The following is a 24,443-nucleotide window of genomic DNA, read 5'->3' on the forward strand; positions in this document are numbered from 1 at the left end:
CTAAAAAAATCATATGTGCTACGTAGTTTGGTGTATACCAAATGAAGAATAAGGCATAGATATTATCTACTGAACAGATGAGCTATACATGAGTTACTTACAAAATCTTGTACTATATTACCCATTACATGCACAATGTCAAATAAGAGAATTTGGCGTATCATCAATCGGTGCTATTGAAATAGAGAGAATAGCTATAGCCAAATGATGAGTGGATACTCGCTTCACTACTTGATAATTCCAGATTAACACCCTTGGATCAATTAAATCTGCCATCCTGTCAATGTCCACCAGCTAAATTACAGGATTAGGGTAATTTGAAGCTATCTAATCCGAATATCCATGGATCTAACCAAATAGACATATATGACTAACATTTTTTAGTTCCAAATAAAATAAATTATTTTAAAACTTTAAAAGAAATAACAATAATTGAAAGATGTCAATAAATTAATTTCATTTCTAAATAATATAGTGAATAATAAATTTTAGCCATTAATAATATAAATTAGACTTTCACCCACAAATTCCCGCCTACTATAATATTGTCTGTTTTATATAAATATCTAGTAGATTATATATATGTTTTAATAAGTTAGGCTTATTCATCATTAATCCTTATTATTAAAAGTTGGAAATTGATTAGATCTTTTTATATAAATTTAATTAAGACAATTCAATTTATTATTTAGAATTTACATATTATTTGATTTGATAAACATCCTTTTTTGAGTCTCCTTAATCAATAGAATTTTTTGTACTTTGGTATGATAATCGAGAGATTTTAATAGGTCAATAAGAGTATAAATTTTTTAAATGAGTTATTATAATATAATTTTTTTTAGTATAGCCATAATATTTTATTAGACTAAAATTAAATTTTATTTATATGGGATCGCGATTTAAGTATCGAATTCTCGAATTCGATTTTATAAAAGAAATTACGAAGAAAAAATTCAAACACAAATAAAAAAGGTTAAAAAATTTGCTTGTAAAAGGGGAAAAAAAAATCAATACTATGTTACATTTTATTTAAATTATCCACCACATCTTTCAGAAATTTTCCTAATGATAAGTATGAAGACCCACCATTCCTTAAAGCCATTCTGCTCTTCTCACTCATCTCCTTTACCTTCTTCTTTTTCTCACTATCATCCTCCATTAAACACTTGATTCCTCTCTCAATTTCATCACATTTCACAATTTCTCCACTGTCATTTCTATAATCCATTTTAATTTCTACTGATAATCCCAACTCAATCACCATTTCAAAGGCATTGAACTGTTGCTCTGCATATATTGGCCATGCGGCTACTGCAACACCAAACCATATGCTCTCCAGCAGAGAATTCCACCCACAGTGTGACACAAAGCCTCCCACCGCTGGATGAGCCAAGACAGCCACTTGTGGAGCCCATCCTATCACCTTTCCAATCCTAGCCGTTCGATCCAAGAAGCCTTCGGGCAAGACTTCTTGTGGATTCTCGTAGTCGCTTAACGATGCTTCGGCGGCCGATGGTGGCGGGTGGCGTAAAGACCACAAGAAACGATACCCACTGTGTTCTAGAGCATAGGCAAGTTCTTTTACTTGATCTTTTTCAAGACTTCCATTGCTTCCGAAACATATGAACACTACTGATGAAGGAGGCTGTTCATCAAGCCATTTCATGATTTCTGGGTGCGTATTTCTTCCATCTGAACTCACATCTAGAATCGGTCCCACAGGGTAAATGGGAGGCATTATCAAAGACTCGATTGCATATGATTCTAGCTCCAAAAATGTATTTACTACAATACCCTTAGCTTCTTGAAACCTTCTTATGCTGTCGAATAAAGTAGGAAGCAACTCTCTGATCAACATTGCAGAAGGCATAACCCTACCAGTAAACGAGTTTACCAAACTTGGAACTCGTAACTCAGCATCCGAGTTCTTAAACTCAACCGGGTCAAATTTCTCTTCATCGTGAATCTTCTGCACGTAGAGCATGAAACCAAGAAATGCTGCACCTGAAGTGACAAAAATATAAGACGGAAAACCCAAGTCATTAGCCACATCAATCATCGGCGTGCAGAACATATCTATGATAAAACCTGCAAGTCGAGGTGCAGGTGAGTCGGCGGCCAACTCAGATTGAGTGATCTTCAACACAGCTTCTTTAACATGGGGTTTCTGTCTCTCAAAAAAAGAAACAAAGTCTAATAATTCAAGCTCGTCTTTGGGCAGAACAATAAATTGGAGACGATTGGGTATGGTGGAGGAGGAAGCTTGAAGCGATTCAATGTAGCTATGAAACTGACTGGGGTTGCCGGAAGAGAGGTTGAGGACAAGGACAGTGATCGATAATCGGTGATCGTGGGTAAGAAGAAGCTTCGCAAACTCTACTGCAGATACTAGATGGCCCATGCGAGGCCAGGGTATGAAGACGAGCTGCGCTTTCTCCATTTTACTCAAGATACTACACCGTTTGCAGCAAAGTATAGAAGATAAAGAATTTGTTTGCTGCACTAGCTACTTGTGCTTAGTGTTGGACTTGAACGTCCCTTTAAGTAAAGAGCCATGAATGAAAACTGACGTCAGGGCTTTGCTGAGTGGTCTGATCACTATCGGCAAATATTTATTTAGTAAAATATTATATCGTTTTGGAAAAATTACTTTTAATCCTTACACTATAGCCTAATTAATAAATTTATTCATTTAATTTTAAAATCTAACACTTTCATCTTTAAAATTTAATTTAATTGAAATTAAAAGTATTTCTGTAAAAAATATAGTTAGTGACAGAAAAAATAACCGAACTACTCTATCTATAACTCAACATTTAGTCTTTTTAATTTAATTCTTATAAATTTAAAAATGCCTCTCTCAAAAAATTAAAGGAAAAATACCTTTTTATTCCTAAAATATTATATAATTAATATATTTATCCTTAAAAAAATCTAAAATATCCCTAGTATAAAGAGACTAATTAATAAATTTTTTAATAATTTAAAAAACTAACTAATAATTTTTTTTAAACTATAAGAACTAAATAATAAAATTTTTAGTGATAAAATTAATAGAGAAAATAACCGGTAGACTTTTTAAAATATTATAAAATTAATAGAAAAATTAACTAATAGTATTTTTAAAATTTCAGATATATTTTAATATATTTTTTAAAATTAAAAGATTAAATAGTGAATTTTTTCATATTATAAAAATTAAATAGTAATTTTTTTATTTTATTATTAATATGTACATTTTTTAAATTATGTTTATTCTCTTTCTTTTATTAAATAAAAATTATTAATTTAATAGAAATTTTTAGTAGAAAAATTTTGAATTTTAATAAAATTAAATTTTAAAATTGAAAGTGTTAAATTTTAAAAATAAAAAAATAAACTTATTAATTATATCATATAAATTAAAAACTAAAAAATAATTTTACCCATCATTTTATTTTCCGGATGAAGTTTAATTTGATATTACTAAAATTATGTTTGAAATTATAGACTTTCATTTAAAATTCAATAAAAAAAATTATCCTCCTAATTCTTTCAAGCACTCTCCATCTTGAAATATATTTTTTTATTTATCTCAATTTATTTTATAGGTTTTTAATATATATATATATATATATTTATTGGTAAGTCTTTATTTAATATATTTTAATTAAAAATAAAGATATTTTAATTTTAAAAGCAGGAAGGAAAGTTGGATCACTGGGTGGAGGCAAATAATTAAAAGAAGTTTTTTCTTTTTTTGATGTGACATTCCATTAACTGTTCAGCGACTTTAATTTGTCTTTGTTGGCTGTTTGTTGCTTGTATGTTTTTTTTGTTAAATCTCCAATAAATTATCAAATAAACTATTCTTAGTAAGACAATAAGTTAATGATTCCTTTCCAATAGACGTGAGACAGATGGACGACTGGTTTTGTAAACGCTTGCATGACCAATTAAATTCTTGTTTGAAATAATTTACTTTTTGAAAAATATAGTTTTTAGAATTTTGTTTATTAAAATTGTAGTTTGGTTTGAAATAATTTACTTTTTAAAAAATATAGTTTTTAGAAATTTATTTATTAAAAGAAGAATATAATTTAAATTCTAGTTTTTTTTAAAGCAATTTAAATTCCAGTTAAATAAATTATTTCCTTTGAATGAGAGAAGTAAAATATTTTATTTATTCAAAACTTAACTTGAAAATATAAATTAAATATTCTCAAAAAATAATACTTTGTTAATTATCCAAAAATCAAAAAAATAAAATTTTACGGTACGAAAATAAACTTAACTTTAAAAAATTATATATTTTTATTTATTTATTTATTTTTTATTTTTCAAAAACGTATAATTGTCATCCTACTATCGTGTCACTTATTTTTATCATTCAAATCTGTACATATAGATGTATCAGCATACCCCTATCAGACAGCTATTTAATTTTCTGTGAGATTATTGAGTCTACTCTCCTATTTTCCATTATATCATCGTGCTAGACTATCATCTGATGGATCCGCACATAAAATCAATCCGGCCTACTTTAATTGCGGGCTGAAATGTGTAATATTGAATCGATCTGCTGTAAGAGTTACGATGAATTTTTAGATTTATAATTTTTTTTAGAGTCTAGCTTTACCCAAAATATAAAAAATCCGAGAATCATCACCATACCAACTAACACTACAAATTCTACCATCCATGTCTCTTACAAATGCTACTCTTTCTATTCTGCTTAACAGCACAATCAAAATAGAAATTTTATTACAATTTCATCACATCATTTATAAAACGATCTAACCAATAGTACGAAGAACCACCATCCATCAAAGCCTTTCTGCTCTTCTCACTCATCACCTTCACTTTCTTCCTTCTATCGCTATCATGCTTCATCAAACACCTGATTCCTCTCTCTATTTCATCACATTTCACAATTTCTTCACTGTCATTTCTATAATCCATTTTAATTTCAACTGCTAATCCCAACTCAATCACCATTTGAAAGGCATTGAAGTGTTGTTCTGCATACATTGGCCATGTGGCAACTGGGACACCAAACCATATGCTCTCTAATATAGAATTCCATCCACAATGAGAAACAAATCCTCCAATGGCTGGATGGGCTAACACGGCCACTTGTGGAGCCCACCCTATTACCTTTCCATTCTCAGCCGTTCGATTCAAGAATCCTTCAGGCAAGACTTCTTGTGGATTCTCATAATCACTAGGACATGATAAGAGACCTGGAGATCGTGGTCGCCGTAGTGACCACAAAAACCGATGACCACTCTGTTCTAGTGCATGGGCAATCTCTTTCACTTGATCTTCACCAAAACTTCCTTGGCTTCCAAAGCATAGGAATACTACTGATGATGGAGGCTGATCATCAAGCCATTGCATGATTTCTTCCTTGTTTGTGTTTATTCCAACTGACACCACATCCAGAATGGGTCCCACAGGGTAAACAGGAGGCATTTTTATTGACTCAATTGCATAGGATTCCAGCTCTAGGAACGTATTTACTACAATACCCTTTGCTTCTCCAAACCTTCTTATGTTGTCCAGTAAAGGAGGAAACCACTCTCTGCTCAACACCGAAGTTGGCGTAACCCTAGAAGGAAATGGATTTACTAAACTTGGTACTTGTAAATCAGCATCTGAGTCTTTGAACTCGGCCGGGTCAAAATTTTCTTCATCATGAAGCTTCTGCACATAAAGCGTGAAACCAAGAGAAGCCGCACCTGATGGAAAGAAAACGTAAGCCGAAACACCAAATTCATTGGCTACATCTATCATCGACGTGCAGAAGATATCAACAATAAACCCCACCAGCTGATTCGAGTTAACACTTGACTCGGATTGAATCATCTTCAACACAGCCTTTTTGGCATGGGGTTTTTGTCTCTCAACGAAAGAAGAGAAATCAACTAATTCAGTCTCATCTCTAGGCAGATCAACGAATTGGAGACGATGGGATATAGCGGAGGAGGAAGCTCTCTGAGATTCAACGCAGTCGTAAACTTTGGAGTCGACAGAAGAATGATTGAGGATGAGGACAGTGATGGAGAGCCCGTGATGACGAGTAAGAAGAAGCTTTGCTACTTCCACCGCCGACACAAGGTGGCCCATGCCAGGGGCTGGGACGAACACGAGCATTGCTTTCTCCATTTTAGCATAGACACAGTGTTTTTAATTTTCCGGCGAAGTATATAGAAGATAAGGTCAACTATATAATGAGGTCGGTACAGCTTTTCGAAGGCTATTTTCCAAAAATAATTTGAAAAAAAAAATATTAAAATTATTTAATTCCAATAATACAAGTCATTACATTGTCCCAAATGAGTAGATTACATAATCAGTAAAGAAATTCAAATGTCTAAATATCTAGCCTAGAAATTAAAGGAAGATTTAAAATTGTCCAATATCTTTTATGAAACGATCTAACCATAAGTACGAAGATCCACCGTCCATTAAGGCCTTTCTGCTTTTCTCGCTCATCTCCTTAACCTTCTTCCTTTTATCACTATCATGCTCCATCAAACACCTAATCCCCCTCTCTATCTCATTCGAATTTACTATTATGCCATTCTGTGTATTATAATCCATTTTAATATCCACGGCTAATCCCAACTCTATTACCATTTCAAAAGCATTAAGATGTTGCTCTGAATAAATTGGCCACGTGGCAATCGGAACACCAAACCATATGCTCTCAAGTATGGAGTTCCACCCACAGTGCGACACGAAACCTCCTACGGCTCGGTGGGCCAGGACAGCCATTTGTGGAGCCCATCCTGTCACCTTTCCAATCCCAGCCGTTCGATCTAAGAATCCTTCAGGTAAAATATCTCGTGGATCCTCATAATCGGTTGGAGATGCTAGTTGACCCGGAGGTGGTGGCCGTCGCAGGACCCACAGGAATCGATGTCCACTGTGCTCTAGTGCATATGCAATTTCTTTCACTTGATCCTCACTGAAACTTCCCATGCTCCCAAAACACAAGAACACTACCGATGATGGGTGCTGATCATCAAGCCATTTCAGGATTTCATCATCCCCTTTGCTTCCGGCTGACTCCACATCCAAAATGGGTCCTACAGGATATACGGGAGGGGTTTTCAAAGACTCAATCGCATAGGATTCGAGTTCCGAAAATGTATTTACCAAAATACCCTTGGCTTCCCCGTACCTTCTTGCGTTCTCAATGAAAGGCGGAAGCCACTCTTTGCTTAAAATCAATGAAGGCATAAGCTTAGCAGGAAATGAGTTTTTAAAACTCGATATCGGCAACTCAGTATTCGAGTTAATTAACTCAGTGGGGTCAAATTTCTCTTCATCTTGATCATGAATCTTCTGGACATAAAGCATTAAACCGATGAAAGCTGCACTTGTAGTATAGAAACTGTAAGACGGAACGTTAAAATCATTGGCCACATCCATCATCGGCGAGCAAAACATATCTATAATAAAACCTGCTAGTCGAGGTGGAGGTGAGTCGGCGGCCGATTCGGAGTGAGTGATCTTCAACACAGCTTCTTTAACATGGGATTTCTGTATCTCAAAGAAAGAAGTGAAATTAAACGATTCGGTCTCATATCTGGGGAGAACAATAAATCGGACACGATTAGAAGAAGATTGAAGCGATTCAATGTAGTTATCGATCGGCTTTGAGTTGATGAAAGAGGGATTGAGGATAAAGACGGTGATGGAGAGTCGGTGATCGCGAGTAAGAAGAATCTTTGATAGCTCTACTGCGGGTACAATATGGCCCATGCCAGCCCAGGGGACTAACACCAGCTGTGATTTCTCCATTTTCCTAAAGAAGAAGAAGAAGAAGAAGAAGTCACTTTGATGGTGATTCAGAATTCAAATGGCTATATATAGGCTTAAGCAGTTGGAGGAATAAGCATTTCTTGATGAGCAAGGAGAGAGCAAATCTGAATGAATATTGAAATTGTAGCCACAAAAATCATTATATTATTATTTCTTTTACCTAATAATTTTTTATTTCAAGTTTTTTTAAAGAAATATTACGTCACCCTTACATTTATCAATGGAATCCAACCAAAAATTTTAGGAGAACAAACTAAATTTAGTTCAACAAAATAAAATAAAATTCAAAATATAAAGTCTATAATTAGAAGTATAAATTTAGAACTCATGATTTAAATTTCGAGCCAGACTATATTAATATCGTAAATTATTTTTTTTAAATAAAAATTGAGAATGAAGGAATTAAAATATGAGATCTTTCAAATTTATTTAAATATACTTACTACGAATCACTATGAATTTAAAATTATATAACGACTCAGAAATCGGATCGCTACCGACACTAGAATTCAGATCGATTTAAGGTCATTGGAACCTATAACAAGTCTAATATACATTCTGTTATCTGTTAAAATTTCATACATGATCAATATTTTCATAAAAACTTAAATTTTTCATACATCACATAGTATTAGTATCATATGGTTCATGTAGAAAGTTCAAATTAATTTTATTTATTTATTAAAAAAATAAAAAATTTATTAACGTGGAATTTATATGAATTTATAAATAAATGTATAAATTTTATTTTTATTTTATATTGTATGTCTATATGAATTTAGTTTAAATAAAAAAATTACTAAAATATTGATTAAATTGTTTAATTCATTTAATTTCAGGTTAAATTTCTTATTTCATAAATTTGATTTAAAAGAAAAAACTCATTTCACGATTTTTAAAAATTCTATACTAAATTAACTTTAAAATTAACTTGAAAATGAATGTTGAACGCGCCTTAAAAAAACGGATTAATTCTTAAAATAATTAATTAAAATTTTATGAACATTCATCTCTAAAACAATTAACCAACTTAGGTTTTATATATATATATATATATATATATATATATATATATATATATAATTGAGTTGGAATTCGAAATTTTTTCAATTATAATTTTAATTGACCCTTAATAACAATGCATTAGAAAAAATGATAGGTGGACGACATGTGTTTAGCAGGCAGGCCTCAGTTCTAATGTCATCACCGATCGCATCACAGCACACGGGCATCTACTAATAACACTAGAGACTTCACCGCAACATTAGCCGAAGAGGACACTACAGGACAACCAGATAGCCAGAAAACCAAAAAGTCAACTAACAGAAGAGACGCGTGAAAAAGAAAATAACAAACGCCCTAAAACTAATCAACCATCAACGGAAAACTAGCACCTTAATCCAAAAAACAACAAGCTTACCAATCCACAGCCGGCTATATTCAACAACGCATCTCTCGCCAAAGTTAAAGATCATCCTATGGCATTTTCAGTCTAATCTAGCTATAGAGTCACCTTATGGAGCCCCAACCAAAGGCTCTGGCATCGATTATCACTAACCTCTTAATGCTCCATTGATAGCCCTTTAGCTCACGCCTAAAATCACGATCCTAAACAAACAAGCCAGAAAACATACCAATAGAACTTTTCAAATCTGTACAAAACACACAAAGAAAACATACAAACGAAAGGACAAGAAAAAACAAAACTCGAGCAGGCATCCTATCTGAAGCAGAGGAGTTGATGCCGAAAAACTCATGCTCTGCTCACTTCTCTCTTTGCACTTTGTCTCTCTTTCTATCTCTTATTTTTAGATTTCCATTCATAATGATCTCTAGATGCTTGAGTCCTCTTTCTTTTGTCTTATAGCAACTGCCATTATTTTTTCCGAAACTATGAGAGAGTATACATTTCTCCCTACTCACCTCGCTATAGAAATTGTAGATAGTATATATATATATATATATATATATATATATATATCTAGCTTTTTGCATGCAGGAGATACTCGAATAATCTATCGAGTATTCGCTTTTATTAATGGTAAATGATATTATTTTTTTAAGACATTGATCACAAATAATAAAAGTATTGATACAACCAACACACAATGCAAACCAGAGCTCCATGTGTGGCCAACTAGGCAATCAAAGATACCAATTGCCACATAATCCCGCACAGAAGCTTATCACAGATACAAAGAAGCAAGAAAAAACTGCAATAGAGGCAAAGAAAACAAATAAACAACTGCCCCGAAGACTGGAAATCATAGGAACAACCAGCAACCAACCATGACAATTTCATTCTGTGACAGTCATTGAGAGGCAAATACGAGGCAACTCTTCAGCACCTAGTAGACTAGTTGCAAACCACACTTATCACCATCAACTTGAGCAAGCAGAGATAGAGATTTCACCGACACAAACCCAAATTAAATTTTAAAACACGTCTCAACAACAAAATATTTATATTACACCAATTTTAATATAAATATTTAATAATATGAAATTTAATTGTTCATATGTAAAGTTGTGTCAATATTACCAGAGGAAAAAAATAATGTTTACTTTATATAGATACCTTGAGAAGTCTTATATTTATATACAATATAAGGAAAGAAAAGAACTAACTATACTATTCTAAAATAATTTATAAAATCTAACAATACTACTTTAGAATAATCTAGAATAATTATTTTTTTTCTTGTTTTCTTGAATAACTGAATCCCTTAATACCCCCTAACAAGCTAGAGAATAAATATCAAGCATTCCTAGCTTGACCTTTAAATTGGAGAAAATAGGTAGAGCCAGTGGTTTAGTGAAAATGTCAACAAGTTGAGTGACTGAGGAGATAGAAAATAATTTAAGAATACCAATATGCACTTTTTCTTGAACAAGATGACAATCCAATTTAATGTTTTTTGTGCACTCATGAAAAATAAGATTAACAGCAATATAGAGAGCACTTTGATTATCACAAAAAACCATTGTAGGGGATTGATAAGTAACCTGTGAATCATGAAGCAAATAAGTTAACCGCTGTAATTCACAAGTGAGAGTAGCAAGGGCTCTATACTCAGCCTCAGAAGATGTACAAAAAACTGAGTTGTTTCTTGGACTTCCATGATATCAATGAAGATCTAAGATAGACACAAAAGCTAGTCACAGATCTTTGAGTGTCAACACATTTAGCCTAATCAAAATTACTAAAACCTTTTAACTGAATATTAGATATTGCAAAAAAAGAAAATACCAAAACCTGGACAACTCTTAATGTATCTTAGAAATCTATGTGCTAACTACAAAAATGAAAATCAGTAGGATGTGATAGGTACTGAATTACTGTTGAACAGAATAAGTCAGATCAGGTCTTGTAGTAGGTTTGTCAACATCTGTATATAGAAGGAACAAGTAAAAGAGTGCCTTTATCCTTTTTAAATTTAAGGATACTGCTCATCGGTGTTTGACATAGGTTTGAAGGCAAGATAACATGCATCAGAAAGAATATTTAAAGCATATTTTCTTTGATTAAGCACAATACCCTTGGAAGATCTAGAAATCTTTAATCCCAAAAAAAATTTAAGGTTTTTCAAGTCTTTGATTTTGAAAGAGGTGTCAATAAAATATTTAACAAATTGTATTTCTTTCATATTATTGCCAATAAGGATAATATCATCCACATAGACAAATAGAGCAATAAAAGAAGAAGAATTATGTTTAATAAAGAGAGAATAATCATATTTACTCTGAATGTAACTAAAATTAAGTAAAATAATAGAAAATTTGGAGAATCGTCTGCTAGCTTACTTGAGGCCGTACAAAGACTTGAGAAGCTTGCAGACTTTATTAGGTGTAGTGGTATGAAAATCAGGAGGCAAAAGCATATAAACTTTCTCATTAAGATCTCTATGGAGGAAAACATTATTAACATCCAATTGTTGAATATGCTAATTATGTACAACAGCTAAAGCAAGTAAAAGTCTGACAACAATCATGTTGGCCACAAATGAAAAAGTGCCAAAGAAATCAATACCTTCTGTTTAGGTATAGCCTTTGGCTACAAGTCGAGTCTTATATCTTTCAATAGTTTCATAAGCTTTCAGTTTAATTTTGTAAACCCGTCTGCAACCAATAAGCTCTTTGCCTGGTGGTAAATCAATGAGAATCCAAGTTTTATTTTGCTCAAGAGCAAGAATTTTAGCTTGTATAGTTTCTCTCCAACAAGCATATTGAACTGCTTGACGATAAGTTCTTGGCTCAGTAATAAGAGAAGCAGATAAAACAGAATATTTATAGGAGGAAAGATAATCATAGGAAAGAACTTGAGAAAGAGGGTAAAAAACATTAAGGATCAGAATTGGAGAGACAATTTCAAATAAATGACAATAATAATCCTTCAAGTAGGTAGGAGCAGTTTTATTTCGAGTGGACTTTCTGGAAATAATAGGAATTGAATTGTGAGAAATAGAAGTATGCTTAGGAGAAGAAGGAGAGTGAGAAGGGAAATAATCAAAATCAGGAATAGTGCAATATTGAGGTAAAACAAGATCAGTCTGAAAGGAATGACCAGAAGTGTGTTTGTCATAAGGAAAAACAGATTTATAAAACACCATGTTTCTAGAGAGAAAAAAAATTCTCTAGTGGGCAAATCAAACAACACAAAACCTTTAACACCATCCTTATATCTCAAAAAAATACACTTTCTTGCTCTAGGATCAAACTTTGTCCTAGTTACAGTAATAGTAGCAGCAAAACATAAAGACCCAAAAACTTTTAGAGAAGAGAACAGAATCACGAAGCAAGTTATAAGGAGATTTATTTTGCAAGCAAAAGTGTAGGCAATCTATTAATGAGAAAAACAAAATGTGCAACAGCATAAGACCAAAATATTTTTGGTAATTGAGCTTGAAAAAGTAAAACTCTAGCCACATTTAAAATATGTTGATATTTTCTTTTAACTATGAAATTTTATTGTGGAGTTTCCACACTAGTTTGATGAAAACTACTCTTTGAAACAAAAATACTAAGTCATAGCAAATTCAAGTCCATTATCACTTCTGTGAATTTTAAGTTTTGTTTTAAATTGTGTTTCAATAAAATTAATAAAAGACTGGATTGAAAAAAGAAGTTTCAGATTTATGCTTCATTAAGAAAATCCAAATATGCCTAGAAATATCATCTACAATAGTTAAAAAAATATGTATCCCTGAACAAAAAAAAACTTTAAAAACTCCTCAAATATTGGCATGAATCAAATCAAACAGAATAGAAGACTTAGATGTACTTATGGGAAAGGATAATCTTTTCTGTTTAGTATAATGACAAGTATCACAGACCTCATTATTTAAAGAAGTCACATAAGAGTGTGTGTTCCGAAAAAATGCATAACATTCAACAATTAGCCCTAAATTCAACTGTCTCTCTTACTAAACTACAAGAGAAAAAACATTATTGATGAATGATAAGAGATCCATTATCGTAATCTGAGATCTAGCGTGACTAAAAAAATCACTGAGATCTTTCAAAAAACTATTCATGAGTTTCCACAGTCTTAAGAGCACAGTAATTGTAAAGATTTAAATAGATACATTGTGGCATAGGTCTAAAATTATTTAACTCATCACATAGAGTTTTAAGATGAGTAAAATAATCGGTAACAGATAGATCATCTTGTTTGAAATTGTAAATTTCTTCTTGTAAGTCAGAGATTTGAAACATATCACCTTGTGAGAAGTGAACTTGTAGATCTTTCTATGCATCTACAACATTATTGATCGAACAATCGGCTAAGAAAGAGATCTCGTTATCCATGAAAGAACCATATTGTTGCATCTATCCCACCCAGCAAACATAGAATCACCTTTTTCTGGTTTCTTTAGACTTTCATTGATAAATCTTATCTTATTTTTGAATTGTAACGCCATTTTCATTACTTTCTCCCAAGAGTGATAGTTCGAACCAGAAAGGACTAAAAATACCAAAACTAATGCCGAATTTTTATTCGGATGAAGAAAATATAGATTTGAAAGATTAGTAAGATAATTACTATTTTAATTTATGTTTCTGTTTGCGGATGATTCAACAGCCATGGATAAAAACAAAAGATAAGGAAAGAAAGAACTCTCGGAATGCAAAGAAAAACACTCAGAATGAGAAGAAAAAACACTCGGGACGGATGAGAGAAACTTTACAAGGAAAAACCTCGGAACAAAAGAAAAATACTCAGGATTGATGAGAAAAACCTCGGAACAAAAGAAAAATACTCAGGATTGATGAGAAAAATTTCGCGAGGAAAAACTCTCGGAACGAAAAAAACACATTGAACGGATGAGAGACTTCATAAGGGAAAAACTCTTAGAATGAAAAGAAATACTCGAGTTAGAGTACGATTTTCTTTCTAGAAAAGAAAACTCGAGATAAAGGACAGTTTTTTTTCTCGAAAGAAAGAATACTCGAGACAGAGCTTTCTTGAATGAGAAAATACTCAGAGAGACAGAGGAGAAAAGACTCAAAACGAAAAAAAAAAATTCAAGCAATAGAATCAATTATTGCTCTAATACCATATTATACTCTTTACGGATATTTTAAAAAATTTTATATAAAAAATTTATATTTATATATAATTTTTAAAAAAATTAATTATATTATTCTAAAATAATTCATAAAAATTAATTATATTATTCTAAATTAATTTAAAATAATTATTTTTTTTATTGAATAAGTTGAGCTTACAATATCAAACGTACGCGTTGTTACTGCCTTGCACATTTTTGTCATTCGCTTCCATTGAAACCTGACCGGCCTATCAAATACGTCCAAGCATAGAACATTGGCCAAGGTTTTTCTTGCACATGCAGTTGTCCACGTATAGTGACATGGCAAATAAGGACAAAGTACATGCATAAAAATCAAATGAAAATAAATAAATAAACAATTAAATTGTTAAAATTAATAAAAACAATTAAGTAAAACAAAACACCATAAAAAATAATAAAATTATTCAAAAAATCAATAAAATATCTTATAAAGTCATTAATATTAATTTGATGTGATTTATTCTACTAAAATCTCATTGTATTTAATACATATCTTTCAAGATTGCTAGGAGTAAAAGAAGGTGAAGAGCACAAATTAAGAATTCTATATCGATAATGGAGAAATCACAGCTTGTGTTCGTCCCCTGGCCTTCCGTTGGCCATCTTGTATCAGAGATGGAGGCAGCCAAGCTTCTTCTTACTCGCCATCACCATCTCTCCATCACTGTCATTATCCTTAACCATGCTTTTGTCGACTCCAAAGTTCATAACTATATTGAATCACAACAAGCTTCCTCCTTAAGCATATCCAATCGTCTGCAAATCATTTATCTGCCCAAAGACGAGACTGAATTATCTAGTTTCTCTTCTTTCTTTGAGAGACAAAAACCCCATGTCAAAGAAGTTGTGTTGAAGGTCACTCAGTCCGAGTCAGTGGTCGACTCGCCTAAGTTGGTTAGTTTTGTTGTTGATATGCTGTGCACGCAGATGATTGATGTAGCCACTGAATTTGGTGTTCCGTCGTATGTTTTCTTTCCGGCGAGTGCAGCTTCACTTGGTTTAATGCTTCATGTGCAGAAGATTCATGATGAAGACAAATTTGATCCCATTGAGTTCAAGAACTCGAAAGCTGAGTTACAAGTGCCGAGTTTGATAAACCCATTGCCTAGTACAGTTATGCCTGCTGAGATGTTGAGCAAAGAGATGTTTCTTTTCATTCTTAGCAACGCAAGAAGGTATACAGAAGCAAAAGGAATCATGGTAAATACATTCATGGAGCTTGAATCTTATGCGATTGAGTCTTTGAAAATGCCTCCCGTTTACCCTGTGGGACCCATTTTGAATGTGGAATCAGACGGTAGAAGCATAAATCAGGAGATCATGCAATGGCTTGATGATCAGCCTCCATCATCAGTAGTGTTCCTGTGTTTTGGAAGCATGGGATGTTTTAGTAAAGATCAAGTGAAAGAAATTGCTTCTGCACTAGAGCGTAGTGGTCATCGATTCTTATGGTCCCTCCGACCACCACCTTCTGGTATCGGAGCATCCTCCCGTGAGGATCCACAACAAGTATTGCCCAAAGAATTCTTAGATCGAACGGCTGGGATGGGAAAGGTGATAGGGTGGGCTCCACAAGTGACTGTCTTAGCCCATCCAGCCGTAGGAGGCTTCGTTTCACATTGTGGATGGAATTCTGTGTTGGAAAGTATATGGTATGGTGTCCCAATTGCCACGTGGCCAATGTATGCTGAACAACAATTTAATGCCTTTGAAATGGTGATGGAGTTGGGATTAGCAATGGAAATTAAAATAGATTATAGAAATGACAGTGGAGAAATTGTGAAATGTAATGAAATAGAGAGAGGAATAGGGTGTTTGATGGAGCATGATAGTAATATAAGGAAGAAAGTCAAGGAGATGAGCGAGAAGAGCAAAAGAGCTTTAATGGACGGTGGATCTTCTTACTTTTATTTAGGTGATCTCATAAAAGAAATAATGGATAATTGAGCACAAAAGTTTCTTGTAGGGTTTCTACAATCCTTCTGTTTGATTTCGAATTAAATTAAATAAAAAAATTAAAATTTAGAGTTTATAAATATTAAAAATAAAAAAATTAATTATAAAATTATAATCAAACTAAATTAAATTGATAAAAATCAATTTGATTCGGTTTGATTATTTCAAATCGATATCTTTAATTTTTTTAATTTTTTATTTTTAATTTTAATAAAATAATTTAATAAATATTTTATATAAATTTATTAATAAATATTATTTAAATATATAATGATAATATTTAAAAAATTTATATAAATTTATCTAAAATTTAGAAATACATATAAAATTAATATTTTACATAATAAAAATATATATATAATTAATTATTTAATTTATCGGTTATTCAATATATTTAAATTAAATTAAATAAAAAATTAAATAAATTAAAAAATATTAACTGAATTAAATCAAATTAAATATTTTTAATTAATTAAATTTAAATTAATCAATTCAATTTAATTTTTCAATTAAAACCGCTGTCCCTTAATTTCTTGTCATGATTAACTATAAATCTCTTTTTACTTTTGTTTTTTGTCGATTTCAAGCCAACCAATGAATGTACATGCATGCATCCTCGAAAAGAAAAATTCAATGTACATGCATGCACATAATGGAAGACACTTGGCAGTTATATGGCAGATCAGTTACTGAAACAAAACTTGATTGAGTTAAAAAGAAAAAGGAAAAAAGCTGAAAAGGACATTTTCAAAGCACCAAGAAAACGCAAGACAACGGTTTCTTGTTCTTAAAATGCTGCCATGCAGGTCTGAAGAGGACACACTTCCATGCAGCGTTTTCATGAGCAATTTCCCCTTTTATCATTTGTTTTACTAATTTCTGTATCATTACGGTAAAATTATTTGAATCAATCTGAACGAGTTATTACAATTATGGTAATTAACCCTTGTGAATTTCATATATTCATCTATATAATCCCTCAAGCTTCCTCATCAAGATCATTCTCGTCTTCTAGTCTTGGCAGCAAAATTAAGAATACTAGATCAATATTGCAATGGAGAAAGTAGAGCTTGTGTTCATCCCCTGGCCTTACATTGGCCATATTGTACCAGAGATGGAGGCAGCCAAGCTTCTTCTTACTCGCCATCACCATCTCTCCATCACTTTCATTATCCTTAACCATTCTTTTGTCCAACCCAAAGTTCATAACTGCATTCAATCACAACAAACTTCCTCTTTCGTTATATCTAATCATCTTCGAATCATTTATCTCCCCAAAGACGAGACTGAATTTAGTTTCTCTTCTTAATTTCTTTGAAAGACAGAAAACCCATGTCAAAGAGGTTGTGTTGAAGATCACTCAGTCCGAGTTAACCATCGACTCACCTAAGTTGACAAGTTTTATTATCGACATGATGTGCGTGCCGATGATTGACGTAGCCAATGAATTTGGTGTTCAATCTTGCATCTTCTTTCCGGCGAGGCAGCTTCACTTGGTTTCATACTTTACGTGCAGAAGATTCATGATGAACACAAATTTGATCCTATCGAGTTCATGAACTCAGATGTTGAGCTACAAGTGCCGAGCTTGGTAAACTCATTTCCTGGTAGGCTTATACCTTCTGCGATGTTGAGCAGAGAGGCGTTTCCTTTTATACTTAGCAATGCAAGAAGGTACAGAGAAGCTAAGGGAATTATCATAAGCACATTCTTGGAGCTCGAATCTCATGCAATCGAGTCTTTGAAAATGCCTCCTGTTTACCCAGTCGGACCCATTTTGAACTTGGAATCAGATGGAAGAAACATAAACCAGGAGATCATGCACTGGCTTGATGATCAGCCTGCATCATCAGTAGTGTTCCTATGCTTCGGGAGCATGGGAAGTTTTAGTGAAGATCAAGTGAAAGAACTCGCCTTTGCATTAGAGCATAGTGGTCATCGGTTCTTCGATTGATATTATTGTGAATCTTACCGTACTAAATTTTTCAGATAAAGTTTAACTGTTATATCTGTAATAGCATGTATGGAATCTATTTGGAAGAAAACATTTAGAATGCAATAGCAAATATCAGAAATAGTCATAATTGAAATTCTAATTTTTCAAAATATGGTAGATGATTACTTGCAACGAACAATAATAGAATGAGTTTCACATGTAATAGATTGAAAACTCTCGATGTATGTAATTTTAACGGTCAACACAACACAACACGTGTCTCTCTCGCTATAACAGAAAAATACCATACCCGCAAAGTAGTATTATATATGTTGACTTATTTGCTAATTCTAATTGATTCTAGAGATTTGATTTGATTTGATTAGGATCCTTAATTATCTCTGTAATTATTATTTGATTATTTGCTTCCTGTTTAGATATGATTCTTTGTGTATAAATAGCCATGTAGACATATTGTACAAATCAAGAGTGAAATACAAGAATACTCAAAATTTTCCCAAAAATCTTCATGGTATCAGAGCCTTTTTCCTGATTTTTTGGGTTCAAATTCAATTTTTCCTCTTTAGGGTTTCAAAACCCTAGATTTACTTTTTTGGTACTAACCCATTTAGGAGCCCTTCACTCTCTCACCGCCGGCACCAGAAGAACCGCCGGACTGCCGCCGGCCGACCGACCTGCTCCGACGCCGGAAAAGCTTGCGCGTGAGGCTCACGCGCCACCTCTTCCCGGCGCGTGACCCGGCGCTTCCTGGCGCGTGACCCACCGTCTGTCACTGCTTCGCCGCTCCGATCACTCCGGCGACAATTCCGACCATCTTCCGGCCTTCCCGTGCTGTTACCCAGTCTTTTTGGTGAATCAATTGGGCTCTCTTGTGTGTACAACCTTGGGTACCTCATATTCTTTCAGGGTTCATAGATCTTTACTATGGCAGAAGGTAAAAGGGTCTCGATTCCTAACTCTGATAATCCTTCCTTGCAAATTAGTCCCATAAAACTTGATGGAACCAACTATCTTGCTTGGTCAAGGTCTTGTTTGTTGTTTATCAAGGCTAGAGGGCTGCAGGGTTATGTCACTGGTAATAAAAAGCAACCTGATGAGCGTGATCCAGATTTTCCTCAATGGGACTCAAATAATTGTCTTGTTATGACATGGTTACTGAACTCGATGCAACCTAATATCTCTAAGTCCTATTTGTTAATTGATACTGCTGCAAAAATATGGAAAGCTTTGTCCTTAACTTATTCCAAGATTGGGAATGATGCCCAAATTTATGATATTCGGAATAAGATTCATGGTACTAAGCAAGGAGAAATGACTATCTCCCAATTTTATTCTGAGTTATGTGGCTTATGGCAGGAACTTGATTACTATCAAGACTTTCAGGCAGACTGCACTGGAGATACAGTCAAATTTCAGAGAATGATTGAAAAGGAGCGGGTCTATGATTTTCTTGCAGGGTTGAATAATGAATATGATCCAATTCGAGTCCAAGTGTTGGGAAGAAATCCTTTTCCTTCTCTACAAGAGGCCCACGCTCATGTTCAACAAGAGGAAAGTCGTCGACATGCTATGCTCTATACTGCACCAGTTGAAAAGGCTGGGTTGACTACTAGTTTGAGCACACCACAGCCTCCTACTTCTGAGAAAGATCAATTACACTGTGACTATTGTGGGAAACCGAGGCATACCAAAGAGACTTGTTGGAAGTTACATGGTCGTCCCACTAGAGGTCGTGGAGGAAAACGAGGTACCTCTAGAAATCAAGCTAATTTAGCAGAAACTGTGGAGGAGCCTTTTAAGGAGACAACAACGACTGAGTTTCTTTCCGCTAATGAACTTCAGAGTCTCAAGCGCCTCTTGTCTCATATTGACACCTCTTCATCCTCTGGTGCCACATCTAACTTTGTAAAGTCAGGTAATGCTTCCTCTTTTAATAATGTTCCATGGATTATCGATTCTGGTGCGAATAGACATATGACAGGCTCTTCTAAAGGCTTTCTCAATTATTCTCCTTCTCTAACCAAAGATAGTGTCAGAATTGCTGATGGCTCTTTTACTCCAATATCCGGAACAGGTTCTGTTATTTGCACATCCAACATTAAATTATCATCTGTCCTTCATGTTCCCCACTTTCCTGTCAACCTTTTATCTGTCAGTGCTATCACCAATGCCCTTAACTGTAAACTTGAATTCTTTCCTGATCATTGTGTTATTCAGGATCTTCGCACAGGGAAGAGGATTGGCAATGGTAGGCTGCATGATGGCTTATACATGTTGGAGAGTGATCCGGGTTTTTCGATATCTCAAGCTTGTTTTGGAGAAAATAAGGATGTCAATCGGGAAATAATACAATGGCACCGGCGATTAGGACATCCATCATTTTTTGTCTTAGAAAAACTTTATCCTGATTTGTTTGCTAAAACCCAGTTTGGCTCTTTATTTTGTGATGCTTGTGAGTATGCTAAACACACTAGAACATCCTATCCTTTGAGTCATAATAAAAGTCAAATTCCTTTTGCAACTATTCATTCTGATGTTTGGGGGCCTACTCAAACTGTCTCCTTATCTGGTAATCGATGGTTTGTCACCTTTATTGATTGTTGCACTCGAATGACTTGGGTCTATCTGATTAAAGCTAAAAGTGATGTTTTTTCTTGTTTTCAATCTTTTCATAAGATGATTTGTACTCAATTTGATACTAAGGTGAAAATTTTGAGAACTGACAATGGAAGAGAATACATGGATAGTAGCTTTTCTGCCTATTTGGAGAGTAATGGGATAGTACACCAGACTAGTTGTCCTTATACTAGTGCTCAAAATGGCGTTGCTGAGAGAAAAAATAGACATCTATTGGAGGTAGCTCGATCTCTTATGTTCACCATGAATCTACCCAAAGCATATTGGGGAGATGCAGTTCTTGTATCTGCTTACCTTATAAATAGAATGCCTCTCAAGACCCTTGACTTTATGAGTCCTTTGGCAGTTCTACAAGGGAAGAATTCATACGTTGTTCCACCAAAAATATTTGGGTGTGTTTGTTTTGTCCATACTAGAACGGCAGGGAAATTGGACCCCAAGGCCCTTAAATGTGTGTTTGTTGGGTATTCTCCGACACAGAAGGGATATAGGTGTTATCACCCTCCCTCTAGAAAATACTTAGTCAGTATGGATGTTACCTTTCGAGAAACTGAACCCTACTTCAATACCACCCACTCACCTCTTCAGGGGGAGAATAATGAGCAAGAAGAGGTGATCCAAAATTGTGTGATTCCGGATAATATGGTTCAACTAGAGAGTTTGAGTTCTAATCGACAGGGGGAGATGTCCAATCAGGGAGGAAGAATTGGTCGTTTGGACAAGCCAGATTTGAGAAGGTATTCAAGGAGAGACAAGGCAGAAGAGGCCATTATGCAGTCTACTCAGAGTCAAGAATCTTCTTCTGGTGAGTTATCCACAACTCTTGAATGCTTCAATGATTTAGATAAACCGATTGCACAAAGAAAAGGGGTTAGATCTTGTACTAAACATCCTATTTCTAACTTTGTTTCTTATGAATCCTTGTCTCCTTCCTATAGAGCCTTTGCCTTGTCTATTTCCTCTGTGTCTATTCCACAGGATTGGAAGAAAGCTCTTGCAGAACCTAAATGGAAGGAAGCAATGATTGAAGAGATGAAAGCATTGGCTAAAAATGAGACCTGGGAGCTCGTCACTCTTCCACCTGGAAAGAAACTCGTTGGCTGTAAGTGGGTGTTCACAGTGAAACACAAAGCTGATGGTACAATTGAACGATTTAAGGCCAGATTGGTTGCTAAAGGTTTCACCCAAACCTATGGAGTGGATTATCAAGAGACATTTGCCCCAGTTGCAAAAATGAATTCAATCAGAGTTCTGTTATCTTGCGCGGCCAACTTGGACTGGGACTTGCAACAGTTTGATGTGAAGAATGTTTTCCTCCATGGAGATTTAGAGGAAGAAGTATTCATGGAAATTCCTCCTGGGTTCGCTGATGAGAAGACACAAGGAAAGGTGTGCAAGTTAAAAAAGGCTTTGTATGGGCTAAAACAATCTCCCAGAGCTTGGTTTGACAGGTTTAGCAGAGCCATGATGTCCTTCGGTTACCAACAAAGCAATGCTGATCACACTCTGTTTATCAAACATCATAAGGGTAAGACCACCCTTCTTATTGTGTATGTTGATGATATAGTGGTGACAGGTGATGACAAAGAGGAAATGGCTCAACTAAAGAGGTTGTTAGCTCAGGAATTTGAAATCAAAGATCTGGGAAAACTGTAATATTTTCTAGGTATCGAGGTGGCTAGATCAGAAAAAGGAATTTTCATCTCTCAAAGAAAGTACATTCTGGATCTTTTGGGAGAAACTGGTATGATGGGGTGTAAACCAGCAGAATCTCCCATCGAAAGTAATCACAAGCTGAAAGCAGGAACTGGTGAGTCCGTGGATATTGGAAGATATCAGAGATTGGTAGGAAGGTTGATTTATCTCTCACACACTCGACCGGATATAGCCTATGCTGTTAGCTTAGTCAGCCAATTCATGCATGACCCTCGCGAGACTCATATGCAAGCTGTACTTCGCATCTTGAGATACCTAAAGTCTGCGCCAGGGAAAGGGCTTCTTTATTCCAAACATGGTCATCTCCGAATTGAAACTTTTACAGATGCAGATTGGGCAGGATCTCTCGATGACAGGAGATCCACATCTGGCTACTGCACAGTTGTGGGGGGAAACCTTGTCACTTGGAGGAGTAAAAAACAAAGTGTTGTTGCTCGGTCAAGTGCGGAAACAGAATACAGAGCAATGGCCCAAGGAGTGTGTGAACTCTTATGGTTGCAGAAGTTATTGGAAGAGTTGAGATTGTCCGAGAGAGACAAGATAACCTTGTATTGTGACAATAAAGCTGCTATAAGTATAGCACAAAACCCAGTCCAACATGACCGAACGAAGCACATTGAAATTGATCGGCACTTCATTAAAGAAAAATTAACAGACGGTGTCTTGAGCCTAGTTCATGTGACTTCTACTGAGCAACTTGCGGATGTGTTTACTAAAGGGCTTAACAACAAGATCTATCATAATCTGATTTGCAAGTTGGGCATGTGTGACATCTTTGCACCAACTTGAGGGGGAGTGTTGACTTATTTGCTAATCCTAATTGATTCTAGAGATTTGATTTGATTTGATTAGGATCCTTAATTATCTCTGTAATTATTATTTGATTATTTGCTTCCTGTTTAGATATGATTCTTTGTGTATAAATAGCCATGTAGACATATTGTACAAATCAAGAGTGAAATACAAGAATACTCAAAATTTTCCCAAAAATCTTCAATATACAATCCTACATGTACTATCTTTAGCTACTACATTAATAGCTGTAGGGAAAAAGTAATTCAGCAATGCTATATCGCTAATAAGCTTGTTATATTTTATAGAGAGTGGACACTGAACAGCAACTGAACAAAACTTATGTGGCTAAGGAGAATCAGCAAAAACACCACCCTACACTACTGAAATAGGATAAAATCATTTGAGATACAACGTGACGTAACAATAGAATCAAGTTATACAATCTCAAAAATTGTTATTTCTTTACTTTAATATATGTCACAAAATAAGTGGTAACAAAGACTTCTTGTGTCCATCTAAATCCTTTTTAGTAAGATTTTTTTATAATATTATAAAATTAAAAAAATTCATTAAATCAAATTTATAACTACAAGCCAATCAAAAGAAAGAACAAAGGTCAATGTTTTGATTTTTCAATTTAATTTAATTCAAAACCAAACCGCTGAATCGCAGATATGGGCTTGATAGTCTTACATTAAAATATAATTCCTTATATTAACATATTTTCAGAATTAAATGTTATGAATTTGTTACTAGAGTTTAGTGATATTCAGATTTCGAATTTTAATTAAAATCAATTATAGTTAAAACATTAAATAAATTTATATTTATTTTCATACATATAAACTTTCATTTGTAATAATAAAATATATGAATTTTATTTTATTTTTTTATTAATTTCAAAAAAAAATACATGAATTTTAAATTTCATAATACAAAAATAAATATAACCTACAATTGCAAGTTCTCCAGAA

At 33.9% G+C, this 24,443-nt stretch overlaps 4 protein-coding genes and 1 pseudogene across 4 annotated transcripts; 2 read left to right on the forward strand and 3 right to left on the reverse strand.

Moving 5' to 3' along the window:
- Positions 1–955: 955 nt before the first annotated feature.
- LOC110618896 (anthocyanidin 3-O-glucosyltransferase 2-like) lies at positions 956–2,554 on the reverse strand. Its single transcript, XM_021762171.2, has one exon. The coding sequence runs from the start codon at positions 2,441–2,443 to the stop codon at positions 1,022–1,024; it is 1,422 nt and encodes a 473-aa protein (XP_021617863.1). The 5' UTR covers positions 2,444–2,554; the 3' UTR covers positions 956–1,021.
- A 2,132-nt stretch (positions 2,555–4,686) lies between these two features.
- On the reverse strand, positions 4,687–6,176 carry LOC110619811 (anthocyanidin 3-O-glucosyltransferase 1-like). The gene has a single exon (XM_021763369.2). It carries the CDS (start codon positions 6,148–6,150, stop codon positions 4,747–4,749), a length of 1,404 nt encoding a protein of 467 aa, XP_021619061.1. The 5' UTR covers positions 6,151–6,176; the 3' UTR covers positions 4,687–4,746.
- A 98-nt stretch (positions 6,177–6,274) lies between these two features.
- LOC110619812 (anthocyanidin 3-O-glucosyltransferase 2-like) lies at positions 6,275–7,912 on the reverse strand. The gene has a single exon (XM_021763370.2). The coding sequence runs from the start codon at positions 7,792–7,794 to the stop codon at positions 6,391–6,393; it is 1,404 nt and encodes a 467-aa protein (XP_021619062.1). The 5' UTR covers positions 7,795–7,912; the 3' UTR covers positions 6,275–6,390.
- A 6,958-nt stretch (positions 7,913–14,870) lies between these two features.
- Positions 14,871–16,408, forward strand: LOC110619693 (anthocyanidin 3-O-glucosyltransferase 1-like). The gene has a single exon (XM_021763234.2). The coding sequence runs from the start codon at positions 14,964–14,966 to the stop codon at positions 16,353–16,355; it is 1,392 nt and encodes a 463-aa protein (XP_021618926.1). The 5' UTR covers positions 14,871–14,963; the 3' UTR covers positions 16,356–16,408.
- Positions 16,409–17,188: 780 nt separating this feature from the next.
- LOC110618445 lies at positions 17,189–18,392 on the forward strand (annotated as a pseudogene).
- The last annotated feature ends 6,051 nt before the right edge of the window (positions 18,393–24,443 follow it).

The sequence above is a fragment of the Manihot esculenta genome, chromosome 7, assembly GCF_001659605.2.
Source record: "Manihot esculenta cultivar AM560-2 chromosome 7, M.esculenta_v8, whole genome shotgun sequence".
NCBI classification, from domain to species: Eukaryota; Viridiplantae; Streptophyta; class Magnoliopsida; order Malpighiales; family Euphorbiaceae; genus Manihot; species Manihot esculenta.